General features: G+C 45.2%; 1 protein-coding gene across 11 annotated transcripts in view; it reads right to left on the reverse strand.

Moving 5' to 3' along the window:
* Positions 1-4,531: 4,531 nt before the first annotated feature.
* Positions 4,532-23,745, reverse strand: part of BCOR (BCL6 corepressor) — a 111,617-nt gene continuing 92,403 nt past the window's right edge. For 6 of the 11 annotated variants that reach the window (XM_011380741.2, XM_023523701.1, XM_011380739.2 and 3 more), the window contains 11 exons: positions 23,686-23,739; positions 23,029-23,215; positions 16,506-16,766; positions 15,808-16,152; positions 14,864-15,189; positions 14,300-14,554; positions 9,300-9,466; positions 8,007-8,152; positions 7,324-7,401; positions 6,953-7,109; positions 4,532-5,690 (listed from right to left, as the gene is read on the reverse strand). In XM_011380741.2, coding sequence (XP_011379043.1) covers positions 5,399-5,690; positions 6,953-7,109; positions 7,324-7,401; positions 8,007-8,152; positions 9,300-9,466; positions 14,300-14,554; positions 14,864-15,189; positions 15,808-16,152; positions 16,506-16,766; positions 23,029-23,215; positions 23,686-23,739 — 2,268 coding nt within the window. In that variant the 3' untranslated portion in view covers positions 4,532-5,398. The remainder of the gene's footprint in view (positions 5,691-6,952; positions 7,110-7,323; positions 7,402-8,006; positions 8,153-9,299; positions 9,467-14,299; positions 14,555-14,863; positions 15,190-15,807; positions 16,153-16,505; positions 16,767-23,028; positions 23,216-23,685; positions 23,740-23,745) is intronic. The other 5 variants (XM_023523705.1, XM_011380743.2, XM_023523706.1 and 2 more) reach the window with 3 other exon arrangements.

The following is a 23,745-nucleotide window of genomic DNA, read 5'->3' on the forward strand; positions in this document are numbered from 1 at the left end:
CCATATTTTGCAATTCTTGGTATTTCTCTTACGTCTCTTTTAAGTCTGCAGGTTCCCCTTCCATCTGGTTTTTCCTCTTACAATTTATTTGAAGAAACTGGTCATGTGCCTTATGGGGCCTCAGTTTGGCTTTTCCTGAACATGTACCCACAGTGCCCTAACGTGTTCATTTGTCCCTTGTGTTTCCTGTAAATTATAAACAGATCTAGACCTGTACTGTCCAGTATGGGAGCCACTAGCCATATGTGGCTATTGAGCAGCTGAAATATGGCCAGTCTAAATTGAAAAGTGTTGTAAGTATAAAATATGCATCAGATTAAGTCTAATACAAAAATACAAAAGTAAAATATTTCATTAATAATTTTTATATTGATTGCATGTTGAAATGGTAATACTTTGGATATACTGAGTTAAAGTAGAATATAAAAATTAATTTCACCTGTTTCACTTTTTAAAGTGTAGCTACTAGAAAATTCTAAATTACATACATGGCCACATTATATTTCTATTGGGGAGCGCTGCTATAGAAGTTTGATCAGTTTCAAGTTTAATTTTTTTGGCAACACTACTTCATAGGTGTGAAGTGTCTTCTCATCAGGAGGCTCATAATGTCTGGATGTTCCTTTTTGTATTTTCTTTCTGTTTTTGGTAATGTTGGCGTTCATGATCATTACCTAGATCCACTTCTTCATTAAAAGTTGTAAATCGGTAGCATTTACCAGCTGGAATACTGTTATATTTCCTTTCATATAGGAAAGGCAGGGGAAACACATGCTTCTTTCCCTTTGACAGTTTTCAAATGATGAGATTTTCTCCAACATCCTTCCAAAGGCAACCAATTAGTTTGCTTTGTGTACCTTTATGAACTCATGGATTTGAACACATTTTATTTATACTTGTTGCAGTTATCCTCACTGATACTCAAAGCATCCCATATTTATCCAATGGGGACTTGCCCAAGTTGGCTGCCCAGTCTTTTTGACTCGACCCCACCAGCTGATTGTGTATATCCATACTCCCCTCCAACTTTCTCCTTACTCAAACTGGAACCAACCGTTTCTCAAAAGAACTTCATTTTTTTTAAAGTGGGAAAAGGTATTTAGAAACCACAGTCTGGGAGCTAGTGGTGCTCATTGCCACTGGTCAGTGTTTCTAGGTCTTTTCCATGGAGAGAACTAGGGAACATTTTTTAAGATAAAATTCATCATGAGTTCATAGTAATACTTTAGTTCACTAGATCACCAGTTTATTATAAAAGGATATAACTCAGGAACAGCCAGATGGAAGATGCATAGGACAAGGCATGGGGAAAGGGCAAAGAGCTTCGATGCCCTGAGAACACCACTTTCCGTAAAATTCCCTATGTTCACCAACCTAGAAGCCCCCAGTGATACTTCCAATTCAAGTTCAGGACCACATAATTTTTATCCGACTTCACCAATCCTACATTTGCATCTCCTTTCTCCCATGCTGAAAATTCCAGTTCTCAACAAAACCAAATATTTTTTGCTTTATCTCACAACACAAAAAAGACAATCTCAGCATAACAATGCTGACACTACCACCAAGGATTACTGAAAACAACTTAAAATGCTTTTTTCTTTTCTGTCCTTAAGGTAAAATCCACAATGGATTGTATAATCAATTTATTGTTTTAAAGTCACTAGAAATAGTTCCTTTTGTGAAGTTGTGCTACCAACTAGATACATAGTTACATTTTTTTTCATTTTGCTGTTTGATTTGTAGACATTGCTTTTGGTTTATAATTATGTAAACTCTAAAGTCAAATCTATAAGGACAGAGAAGTGTAGCTTTCATCTCTTTCCCTTGCATCCTGTTTATTTCCCAAAGGTAACCATTTAAGAGGTGTTCATTCTTTTATTTTTTAAAAAGCAGATATATGTATATGCTTAACTCCCCATCCCCTTCTTAAATAGTAGGAAACTATGCATACTTTTCCTCATCTTGTTTTTCATTTAATGATACACTCTGAAGAACAAACACTAAAGCAATTTAGATAGCTATTCCTCAATTCCTTGTATAGCCACATAGCACTCACTGTGTGGATGTATCATTGTTAATTCAAGCAGGGCCTGGCTAATGGAGATTTGGGTGTTTTCAGTCTCTTGCTATCACTGTTAGGCCGATCCGACAAAAGAGGAAGAACAAGGCTAAAGAATAACATGCCTAACTTCACAAAGATAGTAAGCATATTAAGATTAGATCTGGCTAGAATAGTAGAAAAACTCAAAGTAACATTGGCTTCAACATCATTTTTTTTTTCCTCAAACATAAAAAGCAGGCAGGGCAGGGCTGGTATGGTGGCTCTGCTGCACTAGTTCCTCAGGGACCCAGGCTCCTTCAAACACATTGACTGCTTGACTATCATATTTCATGGTCCGTGGTGGCTGCTCTGACAATAACCATCATGGCTACATTCTAGCCAGGAGAGAGAACAGGAAGGACAAAGACCAAGGGCATGCCCTTGACTTTTAGGGACCCCTTTAGAAGTTGAATGAACCACACTCTGTTCTTCAACTATAGAAAGCAGTATGAGTGACTCTACACCTGTGATCACACTATAGCTAGTGTGATCTCAGTTATACTGTCTCTTCGCCGTGGAATAAAGTGGTCTATACCTGTGCTCCCTCTAATCCCATGACAGGGGTGGGGTGGTGTGCTTCTACTCCTGTGGTTATCTCTTATCTACCCCCAAGGGTGAGTTCCTTGACATACAAACTTTTCTAGGCCCCATGGTCCTCTCATCTATACCCTGGGTCAGTGCTTTAGTTCTTTATCCATGTTCTCAAAGACCCTGATGGTTCTTACAATAAATGTTCTAACTCTCTAATGGCTCCTCCAACTGCATGAACCACAACCGTAAATGTCTCCTAAACCAAGCTCATTACTCTCCTTGCACCACTTAAACCTGTGGCTCCCACCTGTTTTCTTGGCTGAATTAATAGAATGATCTTCGTCCAGAATGTCAGTTGGCCTTGGGCCCTCCCTTTGCCTCCAGCCCAAATACAAACATAAAGAGCTGAATACCCGGGAGTGATTCTTTGCTTTAATTTGGGCTCTCGTGAACCCCTTGTTGTCTACACAGTAGTTCGGCCTCACGAGTCCTCTTTTGCTTAAATCATTTCTGCAGGTCTCTCTTACTGGTCTTGCTATCTGCTTTTTTCTTTCTGCCACTCCCACTTGCTGCCTGAAGTGACTTCCTAAAAAACAAAAATTCAGCAAAATATTAACAGCGACTTTAACTCCGGAGTGGGGACGGGAAGAAAGGCTGGCTTGGGATATCAAAGAGCTTCTATTTCCAAAACGTTTGGATTATTTTTTTTACAATGAAAGTGTATTTTTTTTAATATTCAGAAAATTAATGGATCAAAAACACTTGTTAGCAACCTTGTTAGCAAATGAAGTTTAGGATACATCCAAACTTCATTTGGTACTCCATATCTTCCCCCAAAAAGGCTCCCTCTCTCATTCCACATACCAGGTAATCTGACAGTGCTGGATTTCCCCGTTCCCAACTATGCCTAGCTTTTCTGCCTATCATGCCAGAGTTTGCTGACTCCTCCCTCCATTTACCTCAAGACCCCAATCAAGTACATTGTCTCCACAGCCTCTGCCCTGACCCCAAAGCCCCCTTCTGTCTGCTCTGCCTTGGCGTTCTCAGGGCTCAATGCAGGTCTGGAAAGCACTCGGCATTCTGAGCATAAACGGATTTGATAACAGAAATCAGATGTTTATCAAATCTTTGAGAAGGACGAAGAAACATGAGTCAGGGACAACATCGGAATTATTGGATTCAAGAGTAATCTGCTGAGGTTGTCATCCAGGCATCAGAATGCTCTGGCCACAACCTATCATCCATGAAGCTGAAGATCCGATGTTGGAAGGCTGGTCTAGTCACTCCGACTGGTCAGTGTGTCTCCCCAACCTTTCTTATCAGCAGCCACTAGAACAGAAAGATGACTCTACCTCACTCTGACTTCCAAACGGAACAGGCATTCAGATTCCTAGCTCAAAGGAATCTAGTAATTTTCAGCTTTCTAGCCTCTACAATGAAGGAAGAGCATAAAAAGATGTGGGACAGAAATTGAGGGCCAACTGACAGTGACATGGATACTGTTAGAAAAAGTAAGAGCAGTGTAATCAAAGGTACAGGCAGGCCTTGACCATCAGGCCAAGCAAGTTTGGACTTAACCTACCTAAAGATAAAGGGTTGGCCATGATGAAGCAACTAGTCTGTCAAAGCCAAAGGCAATGTAGAAGCCAACCAGGGCTTTGAAGGAGATGGGGAAGATAAGGATCTGAGAGACATCAAAACACATGTTTACAAATTGAGCTTTCAGGATAGGATTCCAAATCATATTCTGAGTGTAACTCCCCTGAAATCTCGCAGTGTGCTTTGGTTCATAGACTATAAATTGCCCTAAAGTCATCTATGGGGAAATGACCATCAACATCACTCTAAAAAAATCCGTGACGACAATGTTTTAGGAATACATAGGACACAACATACTTCAATGTTCTCCTTTCCTCAACAGGTTTATTGCCTTTTAAGAAAATTTTTGTAAAATATAAATACAAAGGCAGAGAATTTACTTACAAAGTTAAAACACAGATTTCAAACATAAACACACAATTCAGAAAATTTTAGTTTTATGTACATTTTCAAGCAACCTCAACATATTATGTTAGTTTTCAATATTTTACAGGGTACAGAAAAAAATAGCTCAAAGTCTTCTTTAAATAAGAGCATAAAATGTTTAAACATATAAACAATCCGGTTTGATGCGTGAAAACTAATTTCACAGCTTTTAAATTAGGATATAAAAGTTTCATACAATTAGTTGTTGTGTGTGGATATGGTTTGAATTTATATTACACGCTACTGGATCACATCCAATAGCATTTACCTGGCCCGAGCAGGTACTCTGTAAACAAAACAAAATTACAACATCACCAAGTGCCTTCACCGAATTCACTCCCCCAAACCAACCACTGTTCTGACCACACTCTAAACAGTTATGGCCTCTGTCATTGGAGATTTGTATGAAAGTAAGCCAAAGTGTGGAGCAACTTTTCCTCATTTTTTTCCTTAAAAAAGAAAAAAACGCAAATGTTCCAAGTAAAAACAAACATATCCCAAAGCATGTGTGCACTGAAAAGTAAAGAAACATTATAATAACTTCATAAAAACTGACTTAAAAGTTTAAAAAGAAAAAAACATGTTTCTAAGTCCTTCCGACTGGAGTCATTTCTCTTATATAAAGAAGAGATATTTTCATATGTAATAGTGTCCTTTCTTTACAGAAATAGTCGTATTATGACACATATGCACAAGGATTAACACTATAACACACTGTACACGGCAGGCCTGGCGAGCTCACCAGTAGTCATCCGAGACCATGTCGCTGGGGTGTAGCCACTCCATGGTCGAGCCCAGCAGAGTCTGAAGCTCGCTAGTGAATTCAACCAGATCTAAGAGCTCCTTGCTCTCAGGGTTAAAGGCTTCCAGGTCTTTGGAGCAAGAGAACAAGAGACTTGCTGAAACTTGCCGGTAAAACTCCGCCTCTGCAATGGTGACAATTTCCACATTTGGGAAATTGCAGCGGAATATACGGGAGGACATTTTCAATTTCTTAAGCACATCAGAAAGCAACAGCCAGTTTCGAGGCCTACAAAAGAGAAAGGAAAGTGGTTCAAATTTCTGGCAAAATTAAAAGTGCTCTCAACTCTTAAATGCCACTCCGATAGGCTTAGTCCCTAGTTAGAACAAGGGCCATTTACTTCTGCTTTGACACCACTTTCCCTACCATTTCTTACCATTTCTTACCATACCTAGAAGACAGGATCTATTTCTGGCAGTGGGAAACTCTGGATTCATCTGGATTTATTAAGAGACCATCTAGGGAGGACCAATCAACTTAGCCAGAAGCAGGAGCAACACCTCTGAATGAGACGGATCACAGGCTGCCCTCAGTGCTGCTGGTGCTGATGGAAACCGACAGGTAACAACTTGCTCACTCAGCTCTGGCCACAACTCAGGTCACCATTCTCCAAGTGAGTGCTCTGCTTTAGTCACTGGGGAAAGCCAGTCTGTATCCCAACCATAGTCATCGCAAGCTCCTCTTTGATCTCTCCTCTTCCCCTCCCCTCATGAATAGAGCATTATAAACACAGATGGCTGGCTGGCTGGCTTTCCTTTCCTTTCCCATGCCACCCCCACCCAGCCCTCAATGCTTTTGAGAAGGAACACTTTACATTCCTTATATACACCCTTGCTACAGTTCACGATTTCTATTACTAATAAAATATCACTGTGATGACATCCATGCTTATAGCCTCAGAGCCCTTAGAAGAGGATGTTACTCATTAAGCACTGCGGTCAACACAGCACAGAACACAGTCTCCTGACATGTACACCCCAAGGCCTTGGTCACAGGAGCACAGTGGCCCAACCATAGGAGCCATACTGGATCTAACCAAATCTGATGATGACACACAAGATCCCAGGTGCCATATAATACTTTTCCTAATCTTATACAAGAAGAGGATATATTATCAACATAGTCCAGTAGACCTCAAGTGCCTTGAAAGGCTCCTATGGTGGCCTATGAGGAAGCTCCTAAGAAGAAACCCTTCCCAAAGAGTTTAGTGACTGAAAGATCCACGTTGCTGACTCTTAGTGAAATTCTAGTCACCGACTTCAATGTCTTTTGAGCTCTGGGGGTGTGTTCTGATGGGAGCAGTTATATTATGCTGTGGCCTAACCCCCATCCCACGTACACAGTTTCTGGAAAAGATCTACTGCATTTCACAGACACTTAGGCATTCATTCACCCCACCCATCCATCCTCATCTGCTTCAAGGGATTTCTAACTCCTGCCACCCCAAGAACATCTGGGCTAGTCCTCAACCACATGATGACCATACTCACCCCTGAGCGACGGACACCTGGATGTTATAGCATGGTAAGAGGGGGCTTTCTGAAAATTCAAATTCAAACACATCACTGTAGGCCTCATCGTCGTCATCCTGGTCCTCTGGCCCTGGGGGGTTTGCTAAAACATCATATCCGCTTTCATCATCTGGTTCTAATGGAGGGCAAACAAGAAAGAGAGAAAGAAATCAGTAAGCCACAGCAAGACTTAAGTTAAGTCGTTGTCAAAAAAGGACTCTTTAAAGATTCTTTCTCAACTGAGCTACCCTGCTTACAGCACCCACCACCCACCACACCCCACCCACACCAGAGAAATATTCTGTAACTCATTCACCTTCCCCTGAACTAAAAAGAACAATTCAGCTCACCACACACAGAGCTGCCATAAAACTCCCAAGAGCCAGTGGAGTCATCGTCATTACGACCCTGTAGGTCATTTAAATAATCTGGAGAGAGAAAAACAAGATAAAACCCGTTGGTGAGAATCAAATGCTGGCAGTTAGAGGGAATCTCACTTCTTGTCCACCCCATGATACTCCCTTTGTGCACTTTTCCACACTGTTCTCTGCTGTATCTGACCAAAAGCTACATACCTGCTCACCTGCCCTCCCAAGGGAGGGACCGCCCCAGCCCATCAAAACAAAATCTAGACTGGCAAGCTAGGAACTGTTTCAGCCCTCAAAGGCAAAAATAAAGTATGTATCACCAGAGAGTAGGGGGAAGGGGGGAGGTAGACGGGGTAAGGGGGATCAAATATGTGGTGACAGAAATCTAACTATGGGAAGTGAACACACAGTGTAAATATATATATCCCTTACTGTTAAAGTGTACAGCTGAAACTTACTGGACTTCGTTAACCAATGTCACCATAAAAAAAAAAGTATGTATCTCTTTGAATTGTGTATCTCCTTCTTTGATAGACTAACTTTACACTGCTTTTCCCAGTAAGCGAAACTTAAGGTAAACAAAGAGCTAGTGGCATTCTTTGGCCAGGAAGTGTGTGAAGTCACCATCTAGGTGTTTAAATATCATTTCTTGAACTTTGTCGTACCTGTTAAAAACTTTTCCATAAGTTCGCTGTGGGTCATTTTCATGATGGTTCTACCTGAGTATGTAGCCAAAGTAGGATCAGCACCATAGGAAAGAAGTAAGCGGACAATTTCCAAATGATCGTTCTCGACAGCATCATGGAGAGGCCTAGGATAGATACAGAGCGGAATTCAGCTTGTGCACACAATGCTTGCCTCTAATAATAGGCAAAATTAGGTGTGTGTATGCCAAGCCTCTTAGCAGCAGTATTTCACCGAGGAGGCATGTACGGTCACTGCCATTCCAGATAGGGAACCTGAGACAGTGACTGGCCCAAGGTCAAGCAACACCTCTTTACTGAATATTTCAGGCCTAATTCTCAAATGCAAATCTATCTTAATCCAGGGCCTATGAAGGAACACAAGCAAAAATGAAATCATATTCAATGAACCGAAGTAGCTAAGATAACTTGCAAAGAAAAAAAAAACATCATTATGGAAACCAATACAATAAGCAATTGTTATATCATTAAAAAAAAAAAAAGAAAGCCTACTCTTTTAAAAATAAACTAGGTGCAAAGTGGGACCTCTCCTGAAAGCCAAACCCCAACAGCTTAGAGAGCAATGATCAACCCTCAGGCCCAGAACCAGTCACTGGGAGGAGTTCTCATAAGGGTAGAGAGCCCTCCCGCCAATGTCGACTGAGGCACAAAACGCTGCCCAAAGTCCCATCGTGAGGGTACACTATTTGGAAACCATACTATACCAAATACATTTGTTTTGCTAATGGTATGACTGTTGGGTAAGGCATAGCACCACGCCTCCCGGTAGCACCCCACCCACACAACCGGGAAGATGCTCAGGCTGACTCAGACCCAGGCTTTGACCCATGAACCGAGGTCAAGGACAGGGTAGGGGCCAGACCTAGGGATGTGGGTGGACAGGGCAGGTCCTACCAAGCCAGAGGCAGTTGGCCCTGTCTGGATTCCTGGAACTGTCAGCTCCCATACATTTTAAGGGCTGTGCTTTGATTTAATAGATACTAATGAAGAGTTCAGGGTCTTAAAAGGCAACACTTCCAGTTCAGGCAGGCTCAACATTTTCAAGGACTTTCGTCCCCGGGAGCATTGCAAACTTTCAAAGTTTTATCTGTATTTTCCAGAAACGTCTGGCCGATTCCATTTTAGAGGACTCCACCATCAGTGTGCTTCCATGTCACTCTCTATCTTTCCTTCTGGGGCTCCCTGCATACCCAGAGAATCACTCGCTACCTGTGCCCCAGCAGGGCCAGGCTGACTTCGAGACCCACCACAGACCTGGTTCCATCCTGGGCACTGCAGTTGACATCAGCGCCATATTCAAGAAGGTGTCGCACGATGTTCAACCACCCCCTAGCACAAGCTTCATGCAGGGCACAGTATCCAGCGTTGTCTCGATGGTTCACATCACAAATCTTATTCTCCAGACAGTATAAAACCACCTCCTGTGGGGACAGGAAGGGGAATGCCATCAGACCACCGCATCGTGAACTTTGTAAGGGTGGCCTCTCTATAGCTTGGCAGTACCCTCTTTCAAAGGCATACACATCCTTGGGTTCGAGAGCCTACTATGGCACAGGTAGGCAGAGGATGTCTTAGTGAGGGGGCAAGAACATGTGTGAAGGACTTTGTGATGGAGACAGTGTCATCTGGCTCTGCAGGCTAGTGACTGTATATGAAACCTGGCTCTGCTGCCCTAGTAGCCTGGCCCTGGGCCAGTTACCCTTGAACTTCTCCAAGTGTCCATTTCTTCCTCTGTGAGACAGGAGAATAAGAGGCTCTATAGGGCAGCTGAGAGGATGCAATCAGATAGCTATAAAAGCCCTCAGCCCAGGGCCTGGCATGGCCAGTATAAAACAGTCTGGCTGCTAACATCTTAGATAGCACATTGACAAGTACAGGGCACTCTCACTTGATGAGCTCATTCAGTAGGTGGTAGTGGATGACAACACAAGTTTAGATAAAAGTATGGACAACCGATACATAGACATTAAACCAGCTAGAGAACATTCCTCAACTTAGAGACAAAGGGATGCCCAGATTAGCTAGATCCTCACACCTCTGTAAAGACCCTAAAACAGAACCTGGGGCGCAAATGTTCCTGTTTGTATGTTAATCAGAGTAAAAAAGAGGCTTTCTCTATGGACCACACATACCACCAAGAAATGATACAAAATGCTTCAAATAACCCCACCCTCTACCCCCTTCAGGAAGAATCAATATAACATTTTCATATTTACTTAAGTTAATGACAGGGATCTAATATACCACATACTGTAACCTACACATTTCAAGAACTAAATAAGTCCACCCTTGCCCCTTCTCAGAAGGTGTTCTGTGTCAACAGTTCGCATTAGAATCACCGTATTAATCTTACTTTTTTGGCATGTGAATATATTAATGTGAAATGCTCCCAGAAGCAGAGCAGTAACTTATTCCAACATTTTATTACGTTGACTAAGAAAGTTTTCAAACACACAGAACGGCATTTGCCACCAGAAAACGTATTTTAATCTTTTCCTACAAGTCATGCCCAGCAGAGCTGTCAGGTTCTGAGAGCTGGGATAGGCAGAGCCTGCAGGTGGTCCAACACATACTCCACTTGGTCAGGGCGAGCTGGATAGGGTCAGAGCAGACCTCCCTGTGACAACTCTTAAATAACTCATCTGTTAAACCTAAAACAAGGGTCATTCTAGCTATTCATAGATGTTGAGGTGGGTTCTGAAAAACCTTTCATGATCTTTTCGAAGACATGTCAATCACAGATGACCACTCACTTGGGAGCTAACTAGAATGTTCCATATACTCGCCCTTGTGAACCTAATGTTGCATGCTGGTAAATCTGGCCATCGGTGCCCTGTTGCTTCAGGTCACCGGAGCGGGTCCCTTCTGAAACAAGAGGAGGAAGAGAGACGGCATAACCACAAATGTGTTTCTTCGTTCGGATCCTAACCTGCCAGAAAACCCACAATCCTCTGGGCTCCCAGGCCACCTGCCCTGAGCCCTGGTATCTAGGATACCGCATGAAGCTGCTGCTCTTTTAGCAGGCCCTCACTAGCCAGACTCGAGTGGACGGCTGCAAGCTAATGAATTGTATGCCCCAGCCAGGGAGAGGCCCCGTCACGTGGCTCTGGGATCAGGTCTGAGCACCACTGACTGCTGTGCACAGATCAATTTACCCAGGTCCCGGCGGCCTGCCTGGTGTCCTGTCAACCAAGGGTTTATTTGCTGACAATTATGGCCTTCACCTGGAAACCTTCATCGCTACTAGGGCTGATTCAAGGGTACCTAGAAATGAAAGGACAGAAAAGCTGATGGGTAAGTCGACTCTTTTCCTGGAGGATGGCAATAGAGGTGGTAGTAACCCACAGCCAAGTCAGACATTTTGCCACGGGCTGTCCTAACTCATTCATGTTGATATCGCTATTTACATTGCACTTCTCATTTCCCGAAATGAGTATGTCTTCTGTTATCCCACAGTAATCTATGAGATATCAGAAAGGAAAGTGGTACTGTTCTCATTCTACACTTGGAGAAACTGAGGCCCAGAGAGGTTAAACCCCAAGTTCAATTAACATGAAGTACTAGACCTAGAACTCAAGTCTTTTGGTATCCGGGCAGATGGGAAGATTCAAAAGGCCCCAGAGGACTTCAGCTAGAGGGATGCAATCCAGACATGGCAAGTATCCCACAGGACCTCTCTGTTGGAGTCAAGCGGGCTAACTACTTTCTCCTAGCTGAGAGGGTGATTGGCTTCTAAATGGATGGCAACCTCTGTCATCAACAGTTGGAGGGAATGGTTAAGAGGCCAGCCAAGTCTGTCTACCCAATACATTTCTTGGTTTATTTTCTACTCTAGAAATGGGAGTGTTTGAAGGGCAGCCCACCCATTCCCAAACAAAATCAAACTGTTTTTGTTGGACAGTTCTCTGTTAAGCAGCTATAAGCTGAATGCCATTAACCACAAAATGTAACCATAAAGGCCATAAACCCGACATTGTTAATTAATTAAATGCCTCATTAACTTTTTTAAAAACATGATTTATTCAATTCATAGAAAATTTAACCATCACCACTAAACGCATAAGCATGTGGTTGCACACTGGCCTTTTAGCCTAAGAAACAGAAGCTTTGTTACTGGGAGGGAAAGGTTTGAGTGTCTCCGGCCATGCAAGTCATCTATTTAACACAGAGGGTGTTTCTAAACCTCAAGAACCAGATTAATGACATAAGGCTCAGACAGCCTCTTTACTGCACATGGTATCTTTAGCTAAGCAGAAAATAACAACTGGAAAGACTAACTTCAGGAAATTCTTCTCAGACTTTGTACATTCAAACTATACCTTTATCCCTTTACCAGGTTAAGCAAATTGTCCTTCAACTTTAAAAGATTTAGATTGCCACATTTCCAGACGAGCCATTATCCCAACATTTTAAATTTTGCCCAAAGAAATCCTAGAAAGTTGGGTTCAAAGTTGAAAGCTTTCATCTAGTAGTTAGATGCTCAGTGCTATAACTGGTGATCTGTGCAATTTACATATTGAAATTTACATTTGAAAGGAAAAAAAAAAAAAAAACAAAGCAGTTGTCCTGACACAAACATTCCCAAGGCTTCATGTGCCATCAAACTTCCTGAGAGAGCCAACAAGGGTATCTTGAGGTCTCTGGGTCCCAAGAGTGACTGGTGGAAATGATGCGAAGATCAAAGGCAAGGCCAGGAATCCTGCAGTCCATGGCAGGTGGAGCAGGCTGCTCTCCTGCCCATCCCCCATCTCCAGTGTCTGCTGGAAACACAGTCCATTTTCTCAATCACGACTAGTAAAGAGCGAATGCTTGGCATGTGGAGTCTAGCTCAGTGTCACCTGCAACATCAACACTGATCTAGGTTCTACTGCTTTCAGCTCACCAGCAGCCAACTAGCTGCCACTTGGATTTCATGAGTTAACTACCAGTTCTTTCAGAGTTCTCTCCAGGTAATTCAGAGATCTCCGGAAGGGCCATGTTGATACAAACAGCACATACAACCAACAATCAAAAATACCCCCAAACTAAGAAAGTGCTAGTGCTTCTAACTTCCTACCTACACAGTCATGCCTCAGGGGTAGGCTGGGAGTAGAGGTAGTCACACCAGGAAGGGTTCACTGCACAATGAACAGCAGCATGGTGCTGGCCAGGCTCTGGGAGCCAGGGCTCCGGACAAATCCTGTGAGCCCTCAGCCAAGCCCGTGCCAGCGTGAGTCCTGCCACCCCGGCACTCATCCACACCTCCACACTCTGCCTGCTGAGCGGCATTTTATTTTCACCATTCAACTCCCAGAGGGCTGATGCCAGCATTAAAAAACGCCTTTGCCTTGTAGGCTATTACATCACAATTTCAACTGACAAGCGTGGTGGGGGAGCTGCACAGGGCAGAGGGAGTAATCTATCTCACAGAGGTTTGGAACCGTACAAAGGGCAATTCCAATGTGAGCCAGTCCGAGAGAGGAGTGGGGTGGGTGAGGAGTGGGGGCTGGGCTTTGGAGCCAGACTACTGGATGGTTACCTGTACAAGTTGTCATTTAACCCTTCTGGGGCTCAGTTTTCTCACCTAAAAGCGGGATAATCCTAGTTATTACCACACAGAGATGTGGAAAAGGTGAAATGAGTTACTTTGGATCATACAGGCTTAGAAAGATATAAGCTATCTTTCCATCTATATTGCTACAGCAATATAGGCTATTGTCATCAGCAATGCTGGGTAGAGATACGCAGGCGAGGGCAGCGAGTTTGGGGAAAAGCCTGAGCTGTCTCCCTCCTCAGCACTGGGCTCCCTTGCCCTCTTAGAGACTGCTCAGGTCTTCCCCACCAACCCCTACCAACACAGACATTGTCGGCCCACAACTCAAAATAGAGCTAACAATTTCTCTCCCTCTCGCTAATCAGAATCCAAAGGGGCTCTTTAAAATTCCCCCAGTCGTCAAGCGTTGGGTTATGTCAGATTTCATATCAGAGATAAGTGAGCAAGATCGGAGGATGCCAAGCAGCCTACCTGCCTGAACACGAACTGAACATCAGAGAGGCCTTTCTTTTCACACTGCGATTGAACAAAAGCCACCAAAGAGACAGCTGTAGAGTGGGGTTAACGCAAACATCCTGTGGGATACCCAGCCAAGCACCCTGATGTGGAGGGGGCCAGGCTCTGAGTCCCATCGCCTCCCCTGCCCTGTATCCCCCTCAAACCTCAAGGAATAGTAGTAGCCTGTAGTTTCTGGATTCAGGGCACCCCCAAAGACACTCACCTCATAGCCAAGCCGGGCGGCACGCTGCAGGAGGGTCTCACCGGCATTCTTATTGACAATAAGTCTCCGTGCTTCTGGGGGCATCGGGCGCGACTGGGTGGTCTCTGGAGGGGAGCTCGAGCATGGCAGCTGTGAAGACTGGGAAGCTGGTAGCAGTTGTTGCAAACGGTCAAAGGGCTTCTGGTCCTGCTTGGCTGGTGACAGATCATAGTCGGAACTGGGCTCAGGCCGCTTTCGGAATCTCCGGACAGTCACCTATCACAAAACCAGGCAGTGCACACATTTAAGGCCACCTTCCATAGCCACCTCTTCCCCGAGGTACACACCCAAGCAGAAGGAAGCCCTTTTTCCTTTCCTTTGTTTGTGGGAGGGGATTGGGGCCAAGGGTTTCATTCTTACTAGTTTGAAACTTCACCACTACCCAAGAGATGTGCCCTGTAGGAAAGGGGAGTGACATTTGGGGGAGGAGTCCAAGAAAAGGAAAACTTTGTCCCCAGAAGCAGAGCAGCAGGCAGGCAAGATGTGCATGTCCAGGCCCAGGGGGGAGTGAGGGGCCAGAGGTACCTTGCCATCAGCATTCTCCACGTAGTAGTCTCCCGTAAGCGACAAGCCCCGCCTGGGCTCCTGGGGGATCAAATGCTTGGTTTTACACAGTCTCTTCCCGGATGGTTTCTCGCTGGTGTCGGTGTATTTTTGCAGCAGGGAGGCAGCCTGGCAATCCTCTTCTTCGTCTGTGCACAGCACATCTGTCTTCTGGCTTTCTTTAATTTTCTGATGTTTGGCAGGCGGCCTCGAGGCTGGTGTGCAGCTTGGCTGAGTCTGCTTTTTGCCGCTTGCATTGGTGGATGAAAGGCTCTTCATGGGCGGAGAGCCCGAGAACACAGGCAAGCCTAAATCCGGAGGGGGTGGTGGGGGTTGGGGAGGGGGAGAAAAAGCAGGCGTTACACAGTTGTAGCCCGTGCAGAGAGAAAAGCTCATTGTTAGCACTGATCACTAGAGTAGCTTCAGTTTCTAAAGATATACCAATTATGTTTTCCAGGCATTAATATTTTAATTACCCCACATTCAAACAGCAAATAGGTTAACCCACAAAATGCCAAGTGGCAAGTTTCTTCAAAGGCCTGGGACAAGAGGGTAGAAGCCAGACCATTGTGCTTTATCATCTCCACTCCACTGGGCCTGGGTACTTATGACTTGGTGACCAGATGCAGCGTGAAGGTGGAGTAAGTAAACTGGCAAGCCCCTGGGGTCACCCAAACTTCCTGCCCAGCCATAAGCTGGGTAAGAAGCACCCCAGGAGGTCAAGCTCCTTCCTCTCAGCTGTGTTCCTCACTGTACATTCCAGAAGGAAGTATGGAGACTGTAATGACATCATGAAAGAACTCCCTGCCCACTACCTCGGTCAACTTCTATGGCACTCAGGTCTCCGCAAGGGTCCTTTCCCACAGAGGGCGAGTGACCCAGTCTCCAGGAGTGGGGCAGGCTGTCATGGAGTGGCCTCACCGTACCTTGTTCATTGTCACTGGACTTGAGAGACTCTTCCAACCAGCTTCTGTTGCCTTTGGTCTCTGCCCTTTTCCTGCTGGGTTTCTCTTCGGAGATGTTATTGCCCTGGGCAGTGACCTCAGGCTGAACCGCCTGGGTCACTTCCTTCCTGCCCTGCCGGCCAGGTTTGCTCTCTGCTGCTGACACCTGCTGCTCCCACCGTTCTCTAAGGTGCAGCAAGTGGCGTTGTTTTTTAGGATGGAGCCCTGTTAATTCAATGCACACCTTCAGGTTGGTCAGCTCATTATAATGTGGGTCTTCTAAGTGGTTAGAGGAATTGTTTGTCATTTCCCTCTCAGGCCAGTCATCTAATGGAGAAATAACTACAAATTAATCAAAAAGCCCCCTGGGGGGGGAACAAATTGTCTTATGCATTACTAATGGGGGTGGGGGAGGGGAGGGGTGTGTCACTGTCTCTGCTACAGCTTCTCACCAAGTCTTGGGAGGGGCCTATTTATCTTTGGCCATCTTCCCGGCCAAAAGATCTTTCCTGCCTCTGGCTTTGGGGGAGGGAGGTGTGAGCGGCTTCCCCAGGGCTCTAGGGTGGGACTGGAAACATCCAATGCACCACCCTGCGACTTCCCCAGGGACCCTGCAGTGAGAGTGGAGGCAAGCCAGTCCACCTGTGGCCAAGCAGGCATCTAAAGCAGACCAAGCTCACCTTTGGAGACGCGTCTCCGTTTGGCTTTCAACAGAGGGTCCTCTGGCAGCTCTTCCACAGTGGTCTCAGTGTGGGTGCTGTCACCTGAGACTTTGCGCTTTCTGTCCAGCCGTAGGGTAGGGCTGTGTGGCATGTCCATGGCCACCTGCTCTGTGGGTGGCTCAATCACAGGCTGCCTGTCCATGAAGTACTTCTCCATGGGCAAGTCTTTGTCCTCCGAGGTTTCAAAGGGGTCATGTTTGTTTCCACCACTATATTCACCTGGTAAGGGGGTGGGGTGAGGAACAGTAACACAAAAATGAAGGCTCAAAGGTCACCACAAGAAGGCAGGATCTGGGAAGCAGGCGGGGCCCTCCATGCCTAAGGTAATTTGCTACCAACGGACCTTTCTGTTGTCACTGGGGGCCTCACACACTGAAAGCACAAACCCCTCAGAAATAGAACAACCCACAGGAAGGGCAGCTGAAGACAATCAGGTGGTAAAAGCAGTCAGTAGGGTGTGTGTCACAACTTTTTATTTCTACCTTTTTAGAGTTGGGGCATGAGAGAATTAAGGATATGAGGCATCGACACTTTTTTTTTTAAGTATAAGATGAAAGAACTTCCTGCCTGCTACATCCCAGTCGGTTAACTTGGATGGTGCTCAGGTTCCCCCTCCGGGGTCCTTTCCCAGAGGATGGGTGACCCCGTAGCAGCAAGATCCAACCAAGCCAGGGCTGACCCTCTCTGTTAACATTGGTTGAGGTCATTATTTTGAAGTAAAAGGATGGTGTAATAATGAGACCTAATATCACCTAAACATCATCTACAGAAAGGATAATACCAATGTTCACTTGGGCAACAGGTGAGATGACAAAAGAACAGGGATGGGGGAGAGTATTGGGAGGCAAGGAAGCTGGAAGTCCAAGGACACTGGAAAGAGAAGTGTGATGCACACACAGGGTCAGGGGTAATGTTAAAGAACTCAACCTGATCACTGTACATCCCTCTGTCCTCTTTTGCACATCTGCGGAGGGGAAAAGCATACCATCACAACGAAGGGGCTGCTCCCGTTTCTTGTCCAGGAGGAAAGCCCTTGAGATCCTGTCACTTCAGTAACACCACGCATACCTACAAGGACGAAGTCACTCCACCTGGCACTCCTTCGTGCCTTCCCTCACATGCAAGCATCTAAAGACATTCCAAAGACAAGAAACTGCCCCCTTCACCATCAGGTATGTCTTTTATATGCTAGGCCAGCACTTGCTAAACTGCTCACTCGAATACCACCTGTGCCACTTCTGCTCCTGCTGCTCAATGTGATGTCCACTTGGGGTCTTTCCTTAAATTGCCTCAGCCCAACATCTCTCCCTGCTTTTGGTCTAACCTAAGAAATAGCTCATTGACTGCTTTGCTGCTCGCATTTTTTCTAATATACAAATAATTCCGTAGCCATCGAGGTGACATCCAGATGTTCCCACAAGATGACCTTGCATATCACCAGAAGGAACTTGGTATTTTGGTAACACTGAGCTAAGTAAAGCTGCCCAAATCCATTTCCACATAAAATCATAAACACGCTCCACATATGCCGATGCCATTCCTCCTCCTTTCCCCAGAGTCCACTTCACATTGTCACCCCTCACCTTCAGACCAGCCACGTTGGTCCACTGGTCAGTGTTCTCTTGGGGGCATTCCCAGCACTGAGTGGCAGTCAGCTGTGGAGACAAGTGTCTCCCTGGCCTTGGCTAGCCTGTGCTCTTAATGGTGGAAGGAGCCCATTCACCTCCTCTCAGAGGGCATCCTAAGGTGGGACAGACAGTGCCATGTCTACTCTTGCAAAGGATTGATGGATTTGCCCAAACCGTGCAGGTCTTTCATCATAGCAGCGCCTCAACACAAAGCTGGTAGCAGCCAGAGGAAATCCGTAGCTCACCCAAACCTCTGGCCTGTAGAGAAAGTGGCTGCAACTCTCACTCCGGCTGCTCTATGACCCTCTTAACAGCTCTGGCAGTAACAGCACCACTTTACAACTTGGCCCCCTTCAGTTGTAAAGTGGGAAATATTACTGCAAGCCACCTCCTGGGGTGGGCTTCATAAAATTTGGCCTAACCGGCAAAAGAGAAAGTCGGGAGAAACGGCTTTAACAAAAGGACACCAAGACTCTCAGACCAGCTGGAATTTCAGCCCCCATATGTATGTGAGGGATGTGAGCCCTCCTAGTTATATTATTTGAATTCTCTTGTCCAATCAGCTGTCCCAGAAAGCCCCGTGGGAGGGGCTGGGGAATTAGTGTGTCCAAATATAAGGGCTATCTTATAAACTACCATTGCAATTCTAGAATTAATTTTAAAATGTACTCTCTCACCTACAACCCCTTTAGGTAGGAAAGATGGTTCAAACCAGGTGGTTTGAAAGCAGAGGTGACTAGGTGATTATGACAGAGTGCCTCCCAGAGTCACAATCAGGCAGCAGCTTGGCCTGGTGTAGGGCCCTGCCCTGAATGGGGCTGCACTGCCCTGCTACCTCTACGCATACCTGGGATGTCTCCCAATTAGATTAAAAATTACTTCCACATTTTATGTTTTAGCTCCAGGTCTCGTAGTCATCTGAGTTTGTTACAGTCCCAATCCTGCCTAAATAGGCACTTTCCTCAGGGAGATAAGTTTCCCCTTAATGACAAACTTCCTTCTCAATAGTGAAATTACTTTCTATCTCAACCACCTGACCTTTTGCTACAGGGCCCACATTGCCCACCACAGAAAACCACCTGGAAGATGTAAGATGATTTATTTCACAGGTGTTGGCAGGCAATGACTGACTGGGGACATTTCCCTGCTCCTTGTTGAACGAGAGCACCCTATAAGGCGAGTCCTTTCCGTCTCCTCTAGGCTTCCCATCTGATAAAGCTGCCTAGGTGCTGAGAGTGCCCCTTCACCTGCCAGAACGGGGAGTGCACCGCACATCTGCCTGCCATTCCTGCTCAGCCAGGGATGGCACTCTTGTGCCTCACCTTCCAGACAGTCCACTCCTGCCTTGTCCCCAGAGACCCCACAGTATCATCTCTGTGATACCTCACCCCAAACTGAAATTTCCCACCCACAGAGAGCTTAGCTGTTTTCTTCCTCATGTCACCTCACCTGAAGATCTTCTCCCAAACTAGTTCCATCCACCCTTTCCCCAGCCCCCAAGTCTCTCAGGACAAAGATCTCAATTTCCCTCAGTGACACCTCCAATACCTTACTTAGGCTAGTAAGAATCCTGAAGAACACCCATCCTAACTGCCCAAGATACACATGGCCACCAGTTATAGGGGAGACTCCAGGTCACATTCCTGCACACCAGACTTGGAGCTCCTCAATGAGGCTATCCCAACCACAACTCCCATGATTACCCTTGGGGGCAAAGGAGATGGAGATGAATGAACAGGGTCCTAACCATCATGTTCTGCCATCGTTGCTACTTTCGGCCCTTCTAAAAGTGGGAAGCCATGTGCCCTTGGTCACTCAATCTAAGCAGACGTGACTGTGGCCAGGTCGTTCATGTTTTAACACTCGATCCCTGTAGCACAGTCATATGACTCAGCACATACATCCCATAATTTATCATGGTTATGCCACAGCATTACTTCACAGAAGCATCACCATGGCAACATTTACAAGTCACCATGGCAACAAAGCACCCTCACCATGGGTAAGCCATGCCCAGTGAGCCCTAAACAAGGTTGGAGGGTTATCCATAACTGAAAGTCTCTCCTCTGCAGATAACTATAGCACCTCCAGTAAAGGTTAACAGAAGAAGCAGGGGCAATCTCTGTTCCAAACTCAAAGGAGTTTATAAAACATGTAGGTGCTTGGACAGAATAGAAGTCTCCTTAGTTAAGAACTTTCATAAAGCCTTTTGACTCAGGTTTCTTTCAGTTCCTCCCCAGGCATTGCCACTGAGTAAGTCCTGGGTCTGCCCCCATCCAAGTAGCTGGCAAGGGAGATAGTCATTCTATGTTCGAGACAGTCATTCCATCTTCAGAATGCCACTGATAGTTCCTATTAATAAATTTCCAAGTTTGAGGAGCCTCCTGGTTCATTTATTCAATTTCTAAAATAAAAAATTCACTCAGCCACCCCTATTATCACAAAGAATAAATGAAAATCCTGGCCACTGTGTTTTCAAATTAATTCACTTTTCTTAAGCAAGCCCCTCCCAACGAGATGCTGTCTTAGAAAGCTCCTGGTGCCTCCAGGAGCAGAGGGCTGCCTTGGAAGAGGCAAGATGTCTGGAAGGCATCCTGTACCCCTCTTTGTGACCCCTACCTGCCCCAGCTCCCATGTACTTAGAGCTCAGCTCTCGGCTACACTGACACTCACAAGAAGAGAACCTGAAAAGGGAAGCAGTGTGGAGCAGGGCCCAAGCCCATGTGGGCTCAAGACACAAGGGCCAAAAGGACAAGAAAGCCCATTAATTTGCAGCTGAATGGATCCAGCCCTTGCTGTCCCCTAGATAAGGTGACAGAAAGGACAATGGCTCCTCTAGATTCCTCCTCTTAACCAACCACAAGCAACAGAAAACTGGGGATGGCGACTTACCTCCTCTGTTCCCTAATCTTTAAAACTGAGCCTCTTACCTTCCCCGACCCTTGTCTTGCTTTCACTGGCCATTTATTGCTCGTCGGACCATGTCATAAATGCTCCAGCAATAGACCTCATCGGTCTGAGCTTGGAGGGACTTGGGGAAAGTCTTCCTGAATCATCTAGGGCTCAGACCCTGCTCCTCACCAGCTACACTAAGTTCTCATCTCTTTCCTTCAGTGGGAAAGATGGGTAAGGACACAAACTTCTCTCAGAGGAAGGCTAGGGTGAGGCCAGAGATGTGAAGGGCATGGGTAACCCAAGGTCTGGCCATGTTACTGAAAAATCAGAGGCAGAGAAAGAAGACTTGAGGCTGGCTAACTTTCTGCTCCCTTCCTCCAGCCTTCCTCATCATCCACCCAGAAAAGAGAGGGATTCTCCCTTGCAGGCAGTTCCCTGCTCCTCAGGGAAGCACCTACCCATTGACCTTGCCCACTTGTACCAGGTCTCCAGGTCTCCCAAAGAGCTGGCATTCTGAGGCACCTCAGAAGAGAAGGGATACATGCCTGCTGTTATTATCAGCGAGGAAGAAAGCTTTCTTTGCTGCTTTACTCAAAAGCGGCCTGGACCCTCCTTTTTCCCGTATCAATCCAGTGAGGTGGAGGTATAAGGACACCTTTACTTCAGGCACATCAAGAATCTCTGCCATTCAGGTGAGGCCACCACTGACTAGCAACAGAAACTTCCTTCTTCAAGACTAATATAGAACAAACTGGTCCTGGTTGTGGCCTACCCAGAATCCTGGCCATGGGCCCTTGTTTGACCCCAAGGATGAGCGAGGGGAGGGGGAGGAGCAGGAGACTGTGCTCTAGGCAGCGAGAAACATGCTCTTTCGGACCATAAATTCTCCCAAACTCCATTAGGCACCAATGAACTAAGTGTGCATGGGAAGGTCAAAGCTATGACGACCAATGGCACAGAGCTCACAAATGCACCCATCATCCCCAACAGTCCTGTCTCAGTAGGGTTTTGAACATTCATCCAGACGCCCTAATTTACTATCACCAACAAGGTTTCTGAGAGCTGGAACGTGCTACAGGCCTCAAATGTGCACACATTTAAGAAACAAGGAAAAAGACCTTTTCCACTTTTGGCCAACACATCTTATCAGGCAGGGAAGTCTTGTCAGCAAATCCCAAAGCCCACCACAGCAGGAGACCAGCTATTGGGACTGAAGAGTGACTTGAGGAAAACATGAGCTTTCTATCTACATATTGCCTCCAAAACATAATACACCCTGTCTGGTGGGAAGAATCCCTTCATTTATACAATTCCCTTGGATTGTGTTGACTCCCAATGATGACAAACAAACCCACCAGAGAAAATAATTATGCCTATCTTTACTGTGCCTTCATCATCCTTCATCCCATTTAAACAAAACTTCTGCCTTTGGAGGGAGAATACAAGTATTCTCCATTCCAGACTAGATTGTCACTTTGGGGGGTGGGGACCACCTAGGGTTGGAAGTGTCATTCCACTGCTACAAAACAAAACAAAACAAAACAAAAAACAAAAAAAAAAACAAAACAAAAAAAACAAAACAAAACAAACAAAAAAAAGCAAAAAACGTTATCTACACCTGCTACAAAATAGAACATAGATGTACCACTCTTATACTTAGTCTCCCACTGCCATTCCTCTGCTATATTGTATTAGACTATTAGTATTTCTCTAGAAAAGGAGATATGTTCCAGGAAATAATCTTTCATAAGTGCCTCATTCCTGGATGCCACAATGTTCCAAAGGACAATCAGCCCTTCCTTCCATGGATGGCCAAGACTGGCCTGTTTCTCCGAGTAGCTGCCAACTGGACATTGGGCCATAAGTGCATTACTTCCTTTCACCTCCTTCAGCTCTGGGAATAGTCGCCCCATTTTCACCAACGTGGTACCACAAACAAGCCACTTGGGTTTACTCACATCTCTCATTGTCGTTCTGGTCGGCAATGGCCTCCTCCAGGGCGACCGACTTTGGCTTTTTGTCCTGATTTCCTTTCAACCTTTCCCACTCGGCAGGGCTGAATTTGCACACCTCGGAGTCTTTGGTTGTTGGGTGGCTACCCTCTCTCTCTTTCATCTCCAACTCTGAGAAGCGCATCATTGCACGCTAGAAAGAGAATGGAGATGGGAAAAAAAACACCTTACCATAAAAGCTATTTCATTTGCCTTACCTTAAAGGAAAGTATTTTCAAAGAAAAGTTTGCCCAAAACCAACCACAATTTATGATACAACCGAGGTATTTTAAAGTTTAACAAATAAAAATTTAAGAGTATCTATATGTAAGTAATCACACATTCTTTATTCATAAAGCCATATGTATAGATATATATGCGGTGTGTATATATATCCATACATACACTATTGCATAGAGACAGACATTCTCTTTTGAAGGTAAATAAAACAAAACAAAAACACAACGCAAAGAAAACAAAACAAAAACACAACAGAAAAGAAAACAAAATGCACAATGAATAAAGACGACCATGGCCCACAAACTTCCCTTTGTATATTTGGAAATGAAATTTAACTCAAAAGGTTTATGTAAGATTCTAGTAATAAAAATTTGAAGAACTGACCTCACAGTAAGCAGCGGGTAGACATAAAATACTGTCCTCTTGTAATCCTTCCATCTATGT

Source organism: Pteropus vampyrus, unplaced genomic scaffold (assembly GCF_000151845.1).
Source record: "Pteropus vampyrus isolate Shadow unplaced genomic scaffold, Pvam_2.0 Scaffold404, whole genome shotgun sequence".
In the NCBI taxonomy this organism is placed as follows: Eukaryota; Metazoa; Chordata; class Mammalia; order Chiroptera; family Pteropodidae; genus Pteropus; species Pteropus vampyrus.